At 43.4% G+C, this 16,154-nt stretch overlaps 1 protein-coding gene across 2 annotated transcripts in view; it reads left to right on the plus strand.

The window, feature by feature from the left end:
• Positions 1–16,154, plus strand: part of PAPPA (pappalysin 1) — a 240,100-nt gene that overhangs the window by 83,310 nt on the left and 140,636 nt on the right. For both annotated transcript variants that reach the window (XM_001926753.8, XM_084993952.1), the window contains one exon: positions 25–523. In XM_001926753.8, coding sequence (XP_001926788.6) covers positions 25–523 — 499 coding nt within the window. The remainder of the gene's footprint in view (positions 1–24; positions 524–16,154) is intronic.

Here is a 16,154-nt window from a genome sequence, read left to right on the forward strand (position 1 = left end):
CTCATCCTTATTTCTTCTCAACAGGTCATCCAGATGTTGAACAGCCCTGTAAATCCAGTGTCCGCACCTGGAGCCCAAATTCAGCTGTCAACCCACACACGGTCCCTCCAGCCTGCCCAGAACCACAGGGCTGCTACCTTGAACTTGAATTCCGCTACCCTTTGGTCCCCGAGTCTTTGACCATCTGGGTGACCTTTGTCTCCACTGACTGGGACTCCAGTGGGGCTGTCAATGACATCAAACTCTTGACTGTCAGTGGGAAGAACATCTCCCTGGGCCCTCAGAACGTCTTCTGTGATGTCCCTCTGACCATCAAACTCCAGGATGTGGGCGAGGGGGTGTATGGCATCCAGATCTACACGTTGGATGAGCACCTGGAGATTGATGCAGCCATGTTGACCTCTGTCGCAGACAGCCCGCTCTGCCTAGAGTGTAAACCCCTGCAGTACAAGGTGGTTCGGGATCCTCCTCTCCAGGTGGACGTGGCCTCCATGCTACACTTCAGTAGAAGATTCACGGATGTGTAAGTGTGCTCTCTGGACTGGGAGACGATCAAGTGGGTGGAGGGATGTAAGGAGGGTCCCAGAGGACTGCACTGGAAGGAGGTGCATCACAGCCAGACTTACTTCTAGGGATTGGTAACCTGGCATTAAGTGTAGACTTGTTTTAACAAGGTGGAGTTGATATGGAGGAAAGAACAATAGGCAAAGAAGCAGGAGTCTTGAATTCTGGTGGCAGCTTGAACATGGAACTCTAAGCTTTTCTAACCTCCCTGCAGCTTGGTTTTGCCAACAGTCACATGAAGGAGGTTGGATGAGAATAGCAATGAGAAAGTCATTAATTACTAATGAAAGCACAAGAACTGATGTTTGCTAATGATTTCCTTTTTACATTAAATTGAAGCATAGTCGTGCATTGGAATTGCTTTTCCAGTGGGTCAGAAAAGGGTGAATTTATAGCAGGTTGGCTGGGAGTTGGGCATGTTTCTGAGTATTTGCATGAGAATGTTGCTAAAGGCGAACATAACCAGTGACAGTCCTTATTTTACAAGTAGAAGAGAGATTCAAACCCGTTTGGTCCAACGAGCCCTTGGAGCTCTAGGTCTCCAGGATTCTTTGGGATACTCTTTGCTTTTATGTGAGATAATGCTTGTTCTTAATATTCGTTTCTCAAGCCACCTTTCTCTTACCTCTTCCTTATGTTTTATGAGAGAGGCTATCTTATAATGAAGTTATCAGTGCGTCCCCTCTATGCCAGACAATGGGCAAAGTCTTTGCATCTTTTACTTATTTCGTCCTGTCCGCAGCCACAGCCCTATTTTTCTTCTCATTTTACCAAAAAAGGAAACTGTAGTTAGAAATATGAAGTCGCTTGTTCAAAATCACATAGTTAGGAAGTAGCGAGATGAGGATTAGAATTTGTCCTGACCCTGGAGCTAGTGCACTTAACCACTGTTCAATGAAAGATGTGATTCCAATTTCTGCTTTAATCTAATACCTCCCTTGGGTACCAAGAGTCTCTGAAGTCAAACATTTGTTGAATCTCTACCATGTACAGGTGACATGGGCGGGGAACGCTTTGACTATTGGAAAGAACGACGGCTCAGGAGTCAGACACCTTCACTTACTAATGTGAGATAAATCTATCTCTTTGAGCTTTGACTTCCTCTTCTTTGCGATGAAAATATTGAAGTCGGTGTCTTGTACAGGCCACTTTATTGGGTTCTAAGATGATAGAAGACACCATCTCTGCTCTGTCTACTTGAAAACATTTGCTAAGCCAGTTATTAGTGGAAACCAAGTTCTGGAGGAAACTTTTAATCTCTTTAAGAGACAGAACCATTTTCAAACACTTTACCAGCACTTCCTTTTCCATTGCCGGCAATTACCGTGCATATCACAGGCAAACCCTTGCCCATTCATCGACTCAGAGACAGAGAACATCTGTTTAAGGACTCAGAAGGAGCACTTGGTTTGTGTTTGAGAATGTACTTAAAACTTAAAGGATCATCTTGCCTTGAAAATATTTTATAACCCTGTCTCTTCTATCTCTTCACTTGTCTAGAGGAGTAAAGGTCTATAAATATGCATCCACTTAACGTTTCTGTGTAAAACAATGAAGAGAAGAAATAATAGATGTCATAAAACCTCAGCTTAAACACAGCTTTCATTTTTTGCCTTGCATTACGAGCCTGTGAGAGCTGACATGGGTTGATAAGTGTGGAATGGTGGAAGTTACACTGAAGGAGTACAAGCATCCTGGGTTCTATTCTTAGCTAAGTCACTAGCTTGCTGTATGCTCTCAGGCCAGTCACTCACTGTTTTCAGTCCTCAGAGGCCTTACCATTATAAGGAGAAAGTTTGACCAGATTTGTGGTTCTCAAACTAGGTTGCAGATTACAACTCGGTTGCATTTTAAAATCCTCCCTGGCTCACTTGCATCCCCTGCCCCCTTCCTCCTGCCTCCTCGCCTTGCCTCAGGTATTGATTTAATTGAAAAGGAAGATAAGGCCTAAACATTAGAACCTGAAAAGCTCACTAGAGGATTCTAACATGCAACCAAGGTTAAGAACCCCTAAATCAAGCCCTCAGTGTGGCCCCAGACCGGTGACATCAGTAGGACCTGAGAATTTAGGAAGGCTAGGATCTTGGACCCCAAACCAGACAACTGAATCAGAAACTCTGAGTACAAGACCTCTCCAGGTGATTCTTTTTTTTACTCTGTATTGCATTTTATAAATTCAAGTTTAGTTGATTTACAGGGTTGTACCAATTTCTGCCTTACAACGAAGTGACTCAGTCATACATATATATACATTCCTTCTTTTCTGTATTATTGTCCATCATGGTCTATCCAGGAGATTGGATGTTGTTCCCTGTGTTATGTAGTAGGACCTCATTGCTGATCCATTCTAAATGTAATGTTTTGCATCTGATAAACCCAAACTCCCCATCTATTCCACTCCTTCCCCCAATGCTTGGCAACCACAAGTCTGCTCTCCTTGTCTGTGGGTCTGTTTTTGTTTCATAGATAGGTTCATTTGTGCCATAGTTGAGATTCCACACAAAAGAGACATTGTGTGGTATTTGTCCTCCTCTTTCTGACTTAGACTTACTTCTCCCAGATGAGTCTAATACTAGTTGAAGTTGAGCAATCTCTGCTCTCCATCATCTCGTAAGGCCCAGGAATCTCCAAGGTCTCTTTACTCTTACAACTACTTGTTCAGTTGATAAATATGTCTTGAGAACATTCTGTGTGCCACAGTCTGAGCTGGGGGCTGGAGATTTCAGGGGTGACTTAGACCTTGCCTCTTTCCTGCGAACCCTCACACGTTAGTGCTGAAGACCTTAACCATTTGGTAAAAATGCCAAGTCTTATGCCAGTTTGCTTGCCAAACCACCACCGTTCAGGTCTGCCCTGTGTACCACTCATTCTTTTATTCTCAACAAATGTGTCTTTGGTTCCCACCGTGTTGCAAGCATAAGAACTAAACTGAGGCCTTCATTGACCTTCCTTGTTGTCTTCATTGAGTCCCAGGGAACTAATTGGAGACCTGGGCTAGGCTGGGCTCTGCTTGCTGACTTAAAAGTACTCTGAGACACTGGGGTAAAAAAAAAAAAATCATTCCCAGTTAACCTACCATTTCAGCTCCTTTATCTCTTGGTAATTCAAGTTCTAAACTCCAACACAAATACCTCTTTGTGTGTGTGTGTGTGCGTGTGTGTATTTTACTGCTTTCACATTTTTTCCATATCAAATAAATTGGCCCTTAGACAAGTTCTATATAAAGACTGTTTTGGAGAAAAAAAGGAGAGAGAAAGAAAAAAATATGCTTTCTTTTTCTTCCCTGACTCAACCCATTACATGATTCCCTTTGACCTTTGTCTTCATTTTTTTCTCTCAACAAAAATATTTATTCTTTCTGTTATCTATACTGGAGATAGTTTCCCAAGGTATGACATTGATGAAGGGAGAGGCTTCTGCGCTTACCCAATGGATGCTTCTCATAGATTGATTGCATTTGGCTGGTGCAAGGGAGAAATGTGGACCATTTCGCTTAAGTGGAAAGCTCTCCATTGAATGAAGACTGACATTAACCAAGGAAAAGAGGACCAGCGCCAACACTGCTGCTAACTCCCCATGTGACATGAAGACACATTGCATCACCTTTGGAGGCGTTCTTTTTTTCTTTCTGTAAAATGAGAGGACACCATATTAAGCTTTTCTCTGGGGATAGGAGTTGTCCTTTGGTGACAAGTAACTTTTTTTTTTGTTTGTTTGTTTGTTTTTTTTTTTTTGGTAGTAAAAGGGACTCAGCAGAGATCGTTTATGTCTGAATCAGTACCCAGCTCAGACCTCACTGGTTCTGGATGCCCTAGTGAAAGGTGTAGTGTGTGGGCAATAATCATGATAATAATATCAATTACAATAATAACAACCACCTATTGAATATTGATTCTGTATTAAGTACCTTACAAATATTTATGAGGCAGGTGAAGCCCAGAGAATCAGCTGAAGCTCAGAAGAGTGGCTTACCCACCTAACACCATTGGTAATGACAGATCCAGGTGGAAAATCTAGGTCTAATTCCGCATTCCACCCTCTCAACCACAATACCACACCACCTCCTGCTGTAATAATGCAGAGGTAGAAATTGAGAGCTCAGACATGCATCCAGGCTGGCTCAAGTTCAAGATACAGAAGATGGAAGACAGGATTACAACTCACAGGCTATTACAGTCAGTTCCTGAGACCCACTTGTGGAGTCCAGCAACATGAGGTGCACAGCCAGGTCTTTTTGTGTCTGGCTGGGGAAAAGGAGGAAAGATACTTCTGTGTTTCAACCTGACTGCCAAATGCTTCTGTACTGGGCATCATGCTCCTTGGGTTTGTATGGAATCTCCAGATTTCTCTAAGAAGACTCTAGATAAAAGCCTTTTTTTTTTTTTTTTTTTTTTTTTTTTTTTTTTTTGGCTTAGAGGACATGAAGTCTGAAGCAAACCAGGAATGGTGAATAGCAGCTCCTTTCATCATTCATCTCTACATCTGTTCATCCATCCACTGTCAGTTCATTCAGCAAATATTTACTGGGTTTCTATTAAAAACCATGCACCGGGTTAGGAAAAGGTGGTTTGGTGCTGCCAGGACAGGCCTGGAGTCTGCCCTCATGGTAAGCAAACTCTTTGGAATGAGAGAGGATTAGGTAAGCAGTAGCACTGCAGTATAGTAATGTCCTGATGGAAGAAATTGAAGCAGAAAGTCAGTGGCTTCTAACCCAAACTTTGAAGAATTCAGGTGTAATTGAGGAATCTGAACTCTTCGAAGACTAGATTTTTTTTTTTTTTTTTTTTTTGCCTCTTTATCTGCTGGTGCTGTCCAAGTACCTAGAACAATACCAAGCACAGAGTAGGCCCTGAGTAAATATTTTTGAATAGCTCTTGAAGAATGGGAAGAAGTTTAGCATTTAAAGAGAAATGGAGAGGGAGTTCCCATCATAGCTCAGCGGGCTAAGAACCCAGATAGTATCCATGAGGACTCGGGTTCAATCCTTGGCCTTGATCAGTGGGTTAAGGATCTGGTGTGATTGTGAGCTGTGGTGTAGGTCACAGGCACATCTTGGATCCCTCGCTGCTTTGTCTATGGCATAGTCCAGCAACTGCAGGTCCAAATCAACCCCTAGCCTGAGAACTTCCATATGCCACAGGTACAACCCTAAAAAGACCAAAAAAAAAAAAAAAAAAAAAAAAAAAGAGAGAGAGAAATGGAGGAGCTATTGTTTACTAAGAACCTACTATGTGTCAAACACTTACTAAGAACTTTACTTGGGTAATCTCCTTTGATTTATCTGCACAACTCCACAAATTAGGTGGTTTTATCACTAAATAAAGGATAAGAACCTGAAACTCAGAGATAACATAGCCATCAAGCTGTGTAACCACAGCTAGGGTCTGCACGGAGATCCATCAACTCTAAAGATAGTGCTTTCAGTTATTCATTCCCTGGTTGAACAAATATGTTTGTGTTGCCTATTTTGTCTGTGCTCCTCTATTCTTAGAATCATCAATTTGAAGCTAGAAATCTTCTTAGAAGTTGTCTCTCCTAGCCAGCTTATTTGTATATCCCAAATAATTAACTATGGATGCTTCTTTCTCATTCGGACCTATTAAGCTGCCAACACAATCTCTATTTTACCTCATTTCCTTGGTATTCTCAATATAAGTCTTAGGGTAAGTGACTAAACCTAAGGGAAAGATGTCATAGGATCAGACTGGATGTTCTTATGAATATGAGTCCACATTTTACAGATCAAATCCCAGATCTCTTCCTCTAGAGTCCAGAGATGCAGAACCCCCATCAGTCAGCTCAGAAACCTTAGTTCATTTGCCAGTTCATTTGCTTAGCAAATATTTGTCAATGCCCACCCTGAATCCAGGTACTCTGGAGGCACTAGCAATACTAGTGATGAACAGAACAGAGAAGGTCCTTGCTCTCATTGATCCCTGCGACATAGTTGGGAAAGACAGACTAGAAAACACTATAAAATATCCAAATTGAATAGGATTTAGTGACTTTTAATGAGTGGTCAGAGAAGGCCTCTGTGGTGGGGTGACATTTGAACAGAGACCAGAGAGGTCTCCTAGTGACTCATAATAAAGGCTGGGTGAGATCCTAACTTCTTTGGGACATAGATGTCTTATAATGTGATCCTTGGACTTAACTGCACTTCCGTTTGTTTTTGTTTTGTTTTGTTTTTTTTTCTTTTTCTTTCACCTGGTCCAGGTTCTTAAGTACAGAATTTAGCATGCTCATTCCTAACAGAGTCAGGGGTCCATGAATGTCAGATAAATGCTTGAAGAATGAGTTAGCAGTAGCTCAGAGTGGAATCTCACAGAAGAGGGGTCTCTTACTTTCAGATCTTAGCCAGAACATTGACACGTGGTGGCATGTTAAGCCTCAGAGGATTGGGAAAGGTTAGTTGACCCAATCAGGGTCAACTGAAGCACAGGCAGCTCTTTCATGATGCTTCTAGAGCTCTCAAGCTGAGTCACCATTTTTGTCCTCAGACCCTTTCTTTTGCTGATCCTTTCTGTATGTCCTCTGTCCTGTATTCTTTGTTCTTACACGTGTTCATTTTTCCATTAATTAATCAATCAAATAGTAAAAATCCAGTTGAATCTTCTTTCATTTAACAAATATGTACTAAATGTCTGTTCTGTGCCATGCTCTGTGCTGAAACTTGGGGTAGAGCCCTGATCCCTAGCCTCATAAGCACACAGCCTAAAGGGGGAAACAGGCAAAGGAATCAAGTGATTATAATGAATCATGAAAAGTGCATGGTACATATGCTCTCTTTTATGCTTATATCCTTCTTATGATCCATATGGTACATGGGACATAAAAAGCATATATAAAATACAAGAATGGTATCTATCTCAGCTTGAGATGGTTTAGAAAGGCTTCTTGGAAGAAGTCATCTATCTCTAAGCTGAGACCTGAAGGATAAAGAAGCATTGATCATTGAGGAAGTTTGCCATAGTATGGATGGTTAAAACCAAGTAGATGCTTGGCAAAAATTGATAAATGGATGAATGCATGAGTGTATGAATGAAGGAACGAAAAACAAACCAATATCCTGTACTTCATTGAAGAAGTTCATGTTCAGCCTTAGATTAGATGTAGAGTTTAGAGGGGGAAATGCAGTCATCTGGGCTATCTATCCTCTTTGATCCTTAAATCTACTTCATTCCTTTTAACTGCTGCGTAGTGTTCCACAGTAGGAATGTGCTACAGGTTATTGAGCTGTATCCCAATACTGGGAATTTAGGATGTTTCACACATTTTTCAAGTACAAACAAATGCTGCAGTAAATAGTCTTATATAAACCTTCTTGTGGGCACATGTAAGACTTTCTCTGGGTTGATCTTGAGAACTGGGATGGCTGGGTTATAAATTATAGGCTTTTAATGGATACAACCTATGGCATTCTTATAAGGAAAATTCATTCCAATCCCAGTAGCAGCATAGGGCAGGACCTGCTGTTCTACATGGTCATGATTACTCAAGAGAGTAGAAGTGCTCTGCCTTTGCCCATCGGATGGGTAAAACATGACTTCTCATTGGTATTTTTGTGATTTAACATCTTGAGTGGGCATCTTTTCAAATAATGACTGTCTGTCTCCTCTTACGTCACTTGTCTATTCACATCTCTAACGTTCCTCATCTTTTCACACCTTCATTTTCCCATCTGCTAAAACGGGATTTTCAAGGTCAGCCCTCCTACAGAGCCATCAGTATTATTGGAATCTAGAGTGAAATGGGTGGTCAAGAGGGAACTAGCATTTATGAAGAAGTTACTCTTAGTAATCAGTTATTCATTGATGTATTTCTCAAGTGCTCCTTGGATGGGAACCATGCCACATTCTGAAGAAGAGGAAATGGTTAACAAAAAACCACCCGTTTCCAAGTTCCTGACCTCAGTGGAGTCTAAATTTAGCTACAAGGTTAACCTCTATCACATATGCAGGTAGTATCTACCACTAGGAGTACTATTACTAATAGTTACCATGTAGTGAATACTTCATATATGCTTTTTTTTTTTTTTTTTTTTGGCTACTCTCGGCATATTGAGTTCATGGGCCAGATCCAAGCTACGACTGCAACCTATGCCACAGCTGTGGCAATGCTGGATCCTTAACCCACTGTGCTGGACCAGGGATCAAACCTATGTCACAGTGCTCCAGAGACACTGCAGATCCTGTTACACCAGAGCAGGAACTCCAACATGCTTAATGTTTTCACAATCCTACCACTGAGATATAGCTGTCAATATGCTTTACTTTTAGGTAGGGGAGGTCAGACTCAAAAAGGTTAAGTTATTCATTTAAGGTCCCAGCATTAATAGATGCTAGAGTCAAGTGTTCAGTCTCCTTGCCTGACTCCAAATGGTGTGCCTGGCAAATTCTAGAATGTAATCATTGCTACGGCAGGAACAGGAGGAAGTGGCGTCTTGATGGATGGAAAAAGTAGATATTAAAACTAGCTTTTCTTGTTTCCGAGAAGCAATAGAATAAACACACAAAAGAGAACGTTTTTCATATTTTTTTGAACATTTAGGTAGATGAGGAGGAAGAGGTTTGACAAAGTGTGGACACTGACCAGTGTGGTTTCCAGGAATCTGTTGCTGCTCTGTGTGCTCCAAGTTGGGCAGCTTTCTGAGCAGGGCCTTCTCCCACACTCGTCCAGCATGGTCTTGCCTGCATTCTGATGTTCTGTCCACCAGAATGGTTGGGCAGCATCAGGCATGGTAGCTGTTTCTCCAAGCCCAGAACAAATACCTCTGTTCCTAGCCCAGGCTAGCAGTGTACGTGGTCAGCACAGTCTGACTCAGTTTCTGGAAGCTGGACATCATTCACCTACAACTCCCTCTCCTCAGTCTTAGGCCAAGTACCTCTCAGAATGAAATATGGGTTCCAGGAATATTAGGATAAGCAAAAGGGTTTAGCAAAATCAACAGATCTCCAGGGTCAGCAGCTGCCGCAGAAGTGCTGACTGTCTCCAGGTACCTTCATGGTTTTGAAAGCATGGGGGGGCCCTGGTTTGCCATGAACCCAACCGAAATCACTTATCTACCTCTCTGCGGATTATTCTGATGTATTCCTGGACTTTTAAGTTCATGAGCCATCAGAGTGTCTTTTCTACAGGTATTAAATAAGATTTTACACTTGGATAGGAGGGCTAGTCTGCATAATAGCCCAAATAAAAATTTAACTACCAATAGAAGTTATTATTCTGAGAGGTTTTAATAGAGGATAACCCCTCCCCCTTAAATTAAGGAGGGAATGTGTAGAAGACAAGACCAGAGATGTAAGCAGGGGCCAGACTATGAATAAAGTTTATGTTACAGAGTTTGGATTTGTTCATTGGGAAGTAGAGGACTAAACCAATCAGATCTGTGTTTTTATAAAATGTCTCTCGGTGCTCTGTGAGGAAAGCATTGAGGAAGAATGAGGAGGTCCATTTAGAGGTGCTTGTTAGTATACAAAGCAGAGATTATTTGAATAGAGACATGGATGAATTGGAGGAACTTTTTTTTTTTTTCCCCCTTTCTAGGGCTGCACTCACAGCATATGGAAGTCCCCAGGCTAGGGGTTGAATCGGAGCTATAGCTGCCAGCCTACACCATAGCCACAGCAACACGGAATCCAAGTCATATCCGTGACCTGTGCCACAGCTCACGGCAATACCAGATCCTTAACCCACTGAGCGAGGCCAGGGATCAAACCCTCATCCTCATGGATACTAGTCAGGTTCATTAACCACTGAGCCACGATGGGAACTCCTGGAGGAATGTTTTAAAAGTGGAACCAGCAGCACTTGGTGATATATTGGATGCAAGGGTTTTAAGAAGGAGCTGTCCAGTGACTCCCAGGTTCCTGGTTTGAGTATCTGGGATGAGCAACATGTTATTTCCTGAAGTGGAGGAATAGATTTTAATACAGTGTTGTATTAGAGGGTGGGGCAGATCAAGCACTCCTGTGGAAAACAATGAGTTAGTGACACTGGTTGTCCTGATGTCACCTACTTTTTTTTTTTTTTTTTTTTTTTTTTTTTGCCATTCTCACTGTGGGTAGGTCGGATGGACTGGGCTTAGTTGTACAGGCACCAATTCCTGATTTTTTAAGAAAACAAATAAATGAATAGGAAAGAGAAGGAAAATAACAGCCGTCAGAGTAATTACAGATGTGGGAAGAATGGAGGAATTTATCTCACACTGGGCATTGGCAAGCAAAGTGGACAAAATCCATTCAGTCTGTGCTCAGCGATGATGAGAATCCTCAGGACAGGACTTAGTGGGTTTTTGTTGTGTCTGTTAAAGCAGGAACCTCAGACGTTACTTAGGAGATGCTGACTTGGAATCAGGAGATCTGATTCCCAGGCCAGCACACAACAGCCTAGCTGTGTGACCCTGACCAGGTTCATTTGATGCTTGGAGCCTCAGCTCTTTTCCCTGGAAAAAGTGGGTGATAGTCCTTAGCTATACAGTCTCTCTCACAAGGGGTGTCCTGAAAAACTGGGAGGCTAATGGACTTCCAAGAATGTGATGCAATCTGGGGGGAACTATAAAGATTTTAATGTTCATGATTCTTCCTATTGTTTGGCTTTCATTAGGCTGGTTCTTGGCCAGACCAGAGAATATGTGTGAAAGACAAACACACAGACATGCACAGACACACACATGAAACAGTTCCCCATTCAGCTCTACCCAGAGTTCAGGGTTGGATTAGAAGAAAGAAAAAACCATTGCACTTGAATCTTTGTAGCTAAGTTGAAAACCCACCCAAGTGCTGGCCCTGCAAGAAGGAGTCATGGCTTCCTATACTGATCTGCTGAGATGATGCTGTATTCCTGGTCTGTAACTCCCTATCCATGGGCCCAAGTCCTCCTTCAATAAGATGAAGTCCTAGGTAGATGACTCGGAAAGTCATTTCCAGCTCTGACATTCTGTTCCAACCCTCCCAGAGCTCTTACCTGCCCGAGTGTGTCTGACTCAATAAGGGTAGAAGGAGCAGGCTGCATGTCACACTGGCAGGAAGACTGGAGTGGGAGCTCCGAGACTGGCCATCTCTAAAGAAAGCCTTCCGGGCACACTGGGACTCTCAGAGCTCCTCCTGGGACCTACTTTCTCTTACAGCCTACTAAGCTCTCCATGTGGGACAATTTCAGAATATTAGTACATTTTTCCTGTTCCATGACATTTTAACTTGACAACGAGGTAGCAGAGAAGGGAACCAGGTAGCATTTGTCACATTATCTTCAGCTTCTCGTGCAAGGACAGGCATGAAGTAGATGGTCAATAAACATAGGTCAATGAAGGCATGAATGAACGATGAGTAAATGTTTGGTGGATCAATAAGTAGTCAGAAATTCACAGTCCTGTGGATGATAGCTGCTGTATTGGAGGTCTTCCTTTAAACTCCTAAAATGGATTGGTTGCCAGAAGAGTGAAAGGATGAGAGGAGACCTTACAGCACAGTGTCTTTATCCCTAAAGGGAAGGGATTGGGACAGAGGATGTAAGTCAGTCTTCCATTCATTCCACAGGCATTTTATTTAGTGCTGCCTTTGTAACAGTCCCTGTGCTGGGCAGTGGAATTAAATGGACAAGGCGGTAAGAAACAACCTCTGCCCTCTAGGAGCTTGGTCTGCATTTGTGAGAAGGGGACAAATAAGTGGTAACAAAACTGAGACAGGTGTTCTGATAGGAGGTGCACAGTAGCTGGGAGATTTCACTCAGCTTAAGAGGTCTGTGAGAACCTCCTGGGAGGGGTAACATCTACACTAAGCCCAAACCCTTTAAGCAGGGAAGGGAAGTGCCACTGTCTGCTCATGGTGGCTGAGGAGTAAACTTTGAGGAGGAGAGTTTGAGCAAAGAAGCCAGTTACGATGGTTCCAGAGTATGATGCTAAAGAGTTTGGACTTCATCCTGAGGGCAGTGAGGAGCCACTGAGTGTCTCTAGGTACGAGAGGCTCCGGATTGGGTTAGGTTTTAGGACAGCTCTTTGGCTCAGCGTGGCTGGATATGTCTGGATATGTGCCTAGGGACAGAGACCTGTATGGTAGATGTAAGGGAAGTAAGACAGTGCTGCCAAAACTGACCTTGTTCCAAGATGGTCAAGGTAGGAATGGAGGGATTGGATGGGGCTGAAGGGTGGGAATGCTGGGATGGAGGCACTCCATGGCTAGTCAGAGGGAGGAGGCAAGGGAGCAGGTCCTGGGAGATGCTTGTTACTGGTGTCACTGGATCACAGAATGTGGAGATAGAAGGATGTTTGTTTTGAAATGAGAGGAGGAGGAGAAGTTAAAAGGTGCCTTTTCATTACCAGTCTATGAATTGGTGGCAGGCACACAGCCACTGTTCACTTTGAACTATAATATTTCTTTTCTTTATACAGATTCAGGAGCAATTGAGGTGAGCCCATGCGTGTGTGTGTGTATGTGTGTGTGTGTGTTTGCATGCATGAGTGTGTGTGTGTGTTGGGGGGTGGGCAGAAAGGACCTGTGAGACCACCTGTTTTCATCATCCATCGATTCTCAAAGTGTTGTCCAATGTTCTCAGAGGTCCCCTGGGGGGGTCGCAGGGTTAATCTTCCGTAGCACTAATACCTATAACGTTACACGGCATGGGCTTTGTTTTCTGCCCAGGATTAATCATTCACTCATGGGCTTTAATACAAGCCAGACACCACCTCGCTGTGTCTCATGCAAAGCAATGCCAGCACCCCCCACCCCCGCCCCGCTTCCATTTTGATGCCGGCTTTTACATTCTTCTTGTCAGAGGGGGAAGTAGGTTTTTGGCCTCAGCTTCTATATCCTATAACTGAAAAGTTTGAACTCTTCCATTCAAGGATATTAGGCCAAAAATATTCCAGGAGAGCTGGACTCTGCCATTTTCTGTGTGACTTAGGGTACCTTATTCCTCTCTTCTCTGGGTTCTAGAAGCCCTCCCACAATGTGAAACTGAGCCAGTGACATCCAGAGCCTGATTTCTGCATTATTGTGTTTCCTTCTTGAGCTGGGCTCCTTGTATAAAAATTCAGTCCCTAAAAGCTTTAAGCAGAGAGACGTCTGAGGTGCTCAGACCTCATGTTGTCTAGGAATTAGGCTCAAAAACTCTCAGGAAGGAGCATCAAAGCACTGACATTCTACGAATGAGAGAATTGAGCCCAGAGTGGAGAGGCCACTTCCTCAGAGTCACACAGCCATGGGGCGGCAAGCCAGGGAGTTGAACATGGGACTCCTGATTCCCAATCCAGGTGCTCCTCTCCCCACACCCCAGTGCGCTGAAGTTTGGCCAGACCTTGAGGTTCAGCTTTGAGCCCTGCTCTCTCTCTCTGATCCTGCAGAAACCTCCGTAGGTCGCTAAGAGTGAAATCATAGAACACTGACACGCGTAACGTCATGGCAGCTGGTGATGGTGAGGGGGCTGGTATAGGAAATGAGAGAACGCATTTGGCCAAGCTCCGGGGCCACGTGACCCTCCTAGAGCCCTCGTTTCAAAACAAACTCAATCTTTTAAGTTCAAGTTCTCCCTCTTGTCAGAAACGTGACTTCCTGCTTCTAAGAAGCCAGGCTTACAAAAGGGCTCAGAAGACTTCGTGGACATCAAATAGCTCTTACAAAATAGCGTTTTGATGAGTTAAGTGTAAATGAATCAGAAACATAAGGATTACATTTTCCCCAAGCACACATGGGTTTCAAAATTCGAGGGGAAATGTAGTTTGCTAACTGCAGGCCGACTTTCACCAAATCCAGAGCATTCATGGGGGGCATGGGGCTGGGGGGAGAAAGAGACGCCCAGCCCCCCAAATGGTTTTAGATGTGGTGCCAAGTTCGAAAACGCTGTTGGGCTCACCCTCTGCCAGCAATAAAATTGCTGGCCACCCAGAGAGGCCACAGGGAGGAGAAAGGAGGTTGCTCTCTGCACTGGCCCCTGGTCCTCCACAACTGTGTTCAGTTAGTGCCGCTCAATCACCAGCTGTCACTGGGTCCCTGCGCTCGGCTCCTGGCCCCGGCGTGGCCTCCATTTTCACACTGTGCCTCATGCCTTGTTTACCTCCAACTGTATCTGGTGTTTTGGCTCCCAGGGGTTCTGGCGACCGGTCAGCTTGTCACAAGCCCCTGCTCTGTAATCAAGAGACCTGTCCATCACCAGCAGGGGTGTTTGGGGAAGCTGTCACACATCGCCTTTGGTTGCATTCAGGAAAAACAAGAGTCCCTTGTAGTTCTTTTCCTCTCTCCTTTCTTTAATGCTATCCAGGTGTGGCATTTCCCCTAGACTGGTAAATGTCTTCCCTTCAAATCTCGGCCTGACACAAACAGCCAGTTAACTCTCAGGTCTGCTGTTCCCTTATCCCAGGATTTGAAACTCTTTTATAATTTCTTTATAATTTCCACATTGTCCCTCCCTTCTTTCTCTTGTATTTTGTTTCATTGCACCAAGAAAGTAGAAAATCATTTCGATTGGTGGTAAAACATGATTAAAACAAAGTAACAAAAGCCTGGGCTGCAAACTGTTAGTTTTATTAAATTTGCTACTGTGTTTTAAATTGGTACCAGGGCAAATCTTTGGACAATTATATCAAAGGCTGCTGGGATTAATCAGTTACATGTATACATTTGCTCCTTCCTGAGCCTTCTACAGAGTGAGGGCTGCCTTGTCAGAATGAAAAGAATGAGTTCTGTGTTACCTGTATGAGAGGGGTGGACCCTAGTCCAGTGGGAGGGATACACATGCCCAGTGGCTGCTAGGTCCCTGCCATCTCGTCCTTCAGTCTTTTAAACCAGACCACAGGTTGGAGTTCATAGCAGTTACCAGGAAGAATAGGGGATGGATATTGTAAGACAGAAGTCCATTTTCCCAAACAAAGATTCTTTTCTTGGCAGTGGAGCCTCAGTGTTCTGAGATGCTGAGATGCAGAGCTTTGCTTTAGTAAAAAGGCACATGAGTAGAAAGGGCTCAAGTCTACAGACCACCAGTCTGGTAGGAGGGTAGATAGCCATGGAGGGAACCCAGACTTTCTAAAGACATGGACTCAGTTCATTCCTGCATCACCCATCCCATGGGGACTAGCTGGTCTTTCCTCCTTTCCCCCAAAGTGGTCTTCCACAGAGCAAATGTGATTCTGTCCTTTACCTGTAATGCCATTTCTCTTCTCCTTCTCATGGCTTAGTTTCTCCTTACATCACTTGTCAAGCCAGTATCACTCTTTGGGAAGTCTTTTCAGACTCCTTTTCAGCCTGTCTCTGATAGTACTCTTTCTCCCTATGGACCCTTATGCGTTTTAGGCTGTGTTCAAGCTGTTTGTTTTCATGTATTTTCTTCTCCACAAGCTCACAAGCATCTCAAGGCAGGCCCATGCCTTATTGATCTTTGAATCCAAGAAACCTAGGAGAAGGTGGGATGCCTCAGTGAATACTAGTTGGACGAATGAATTGATGAATAAATAAAATGATATAAATATATTTATCCAGAATTTGAAAAAGTGATCAAAGCCATAAAAGTAATTAGCTTGCATAAAGCCAACTAGCTGGATTTACTTCTATGCTCTTTTTTTCATGAACACTAAAGATGAAGTGATATTAACGTGTCCTTTA

This window comes from Sus scrofa, chromosome 1 (genome assembly GCF_054392235.1).
Source record: "Sus scrofa isolate SSC_HxYL_T2T_F1_AM1 chromosome 1, Sscrofa_HxYL_maternal_Yorkshire_Landrace_v2.0, whole genome shotgun sequence".
NCBI lineage: Eukaryota > Metazoa > Chordata > Mammalia > Artiodactyla > Suidae > Sus > Sus scrofa.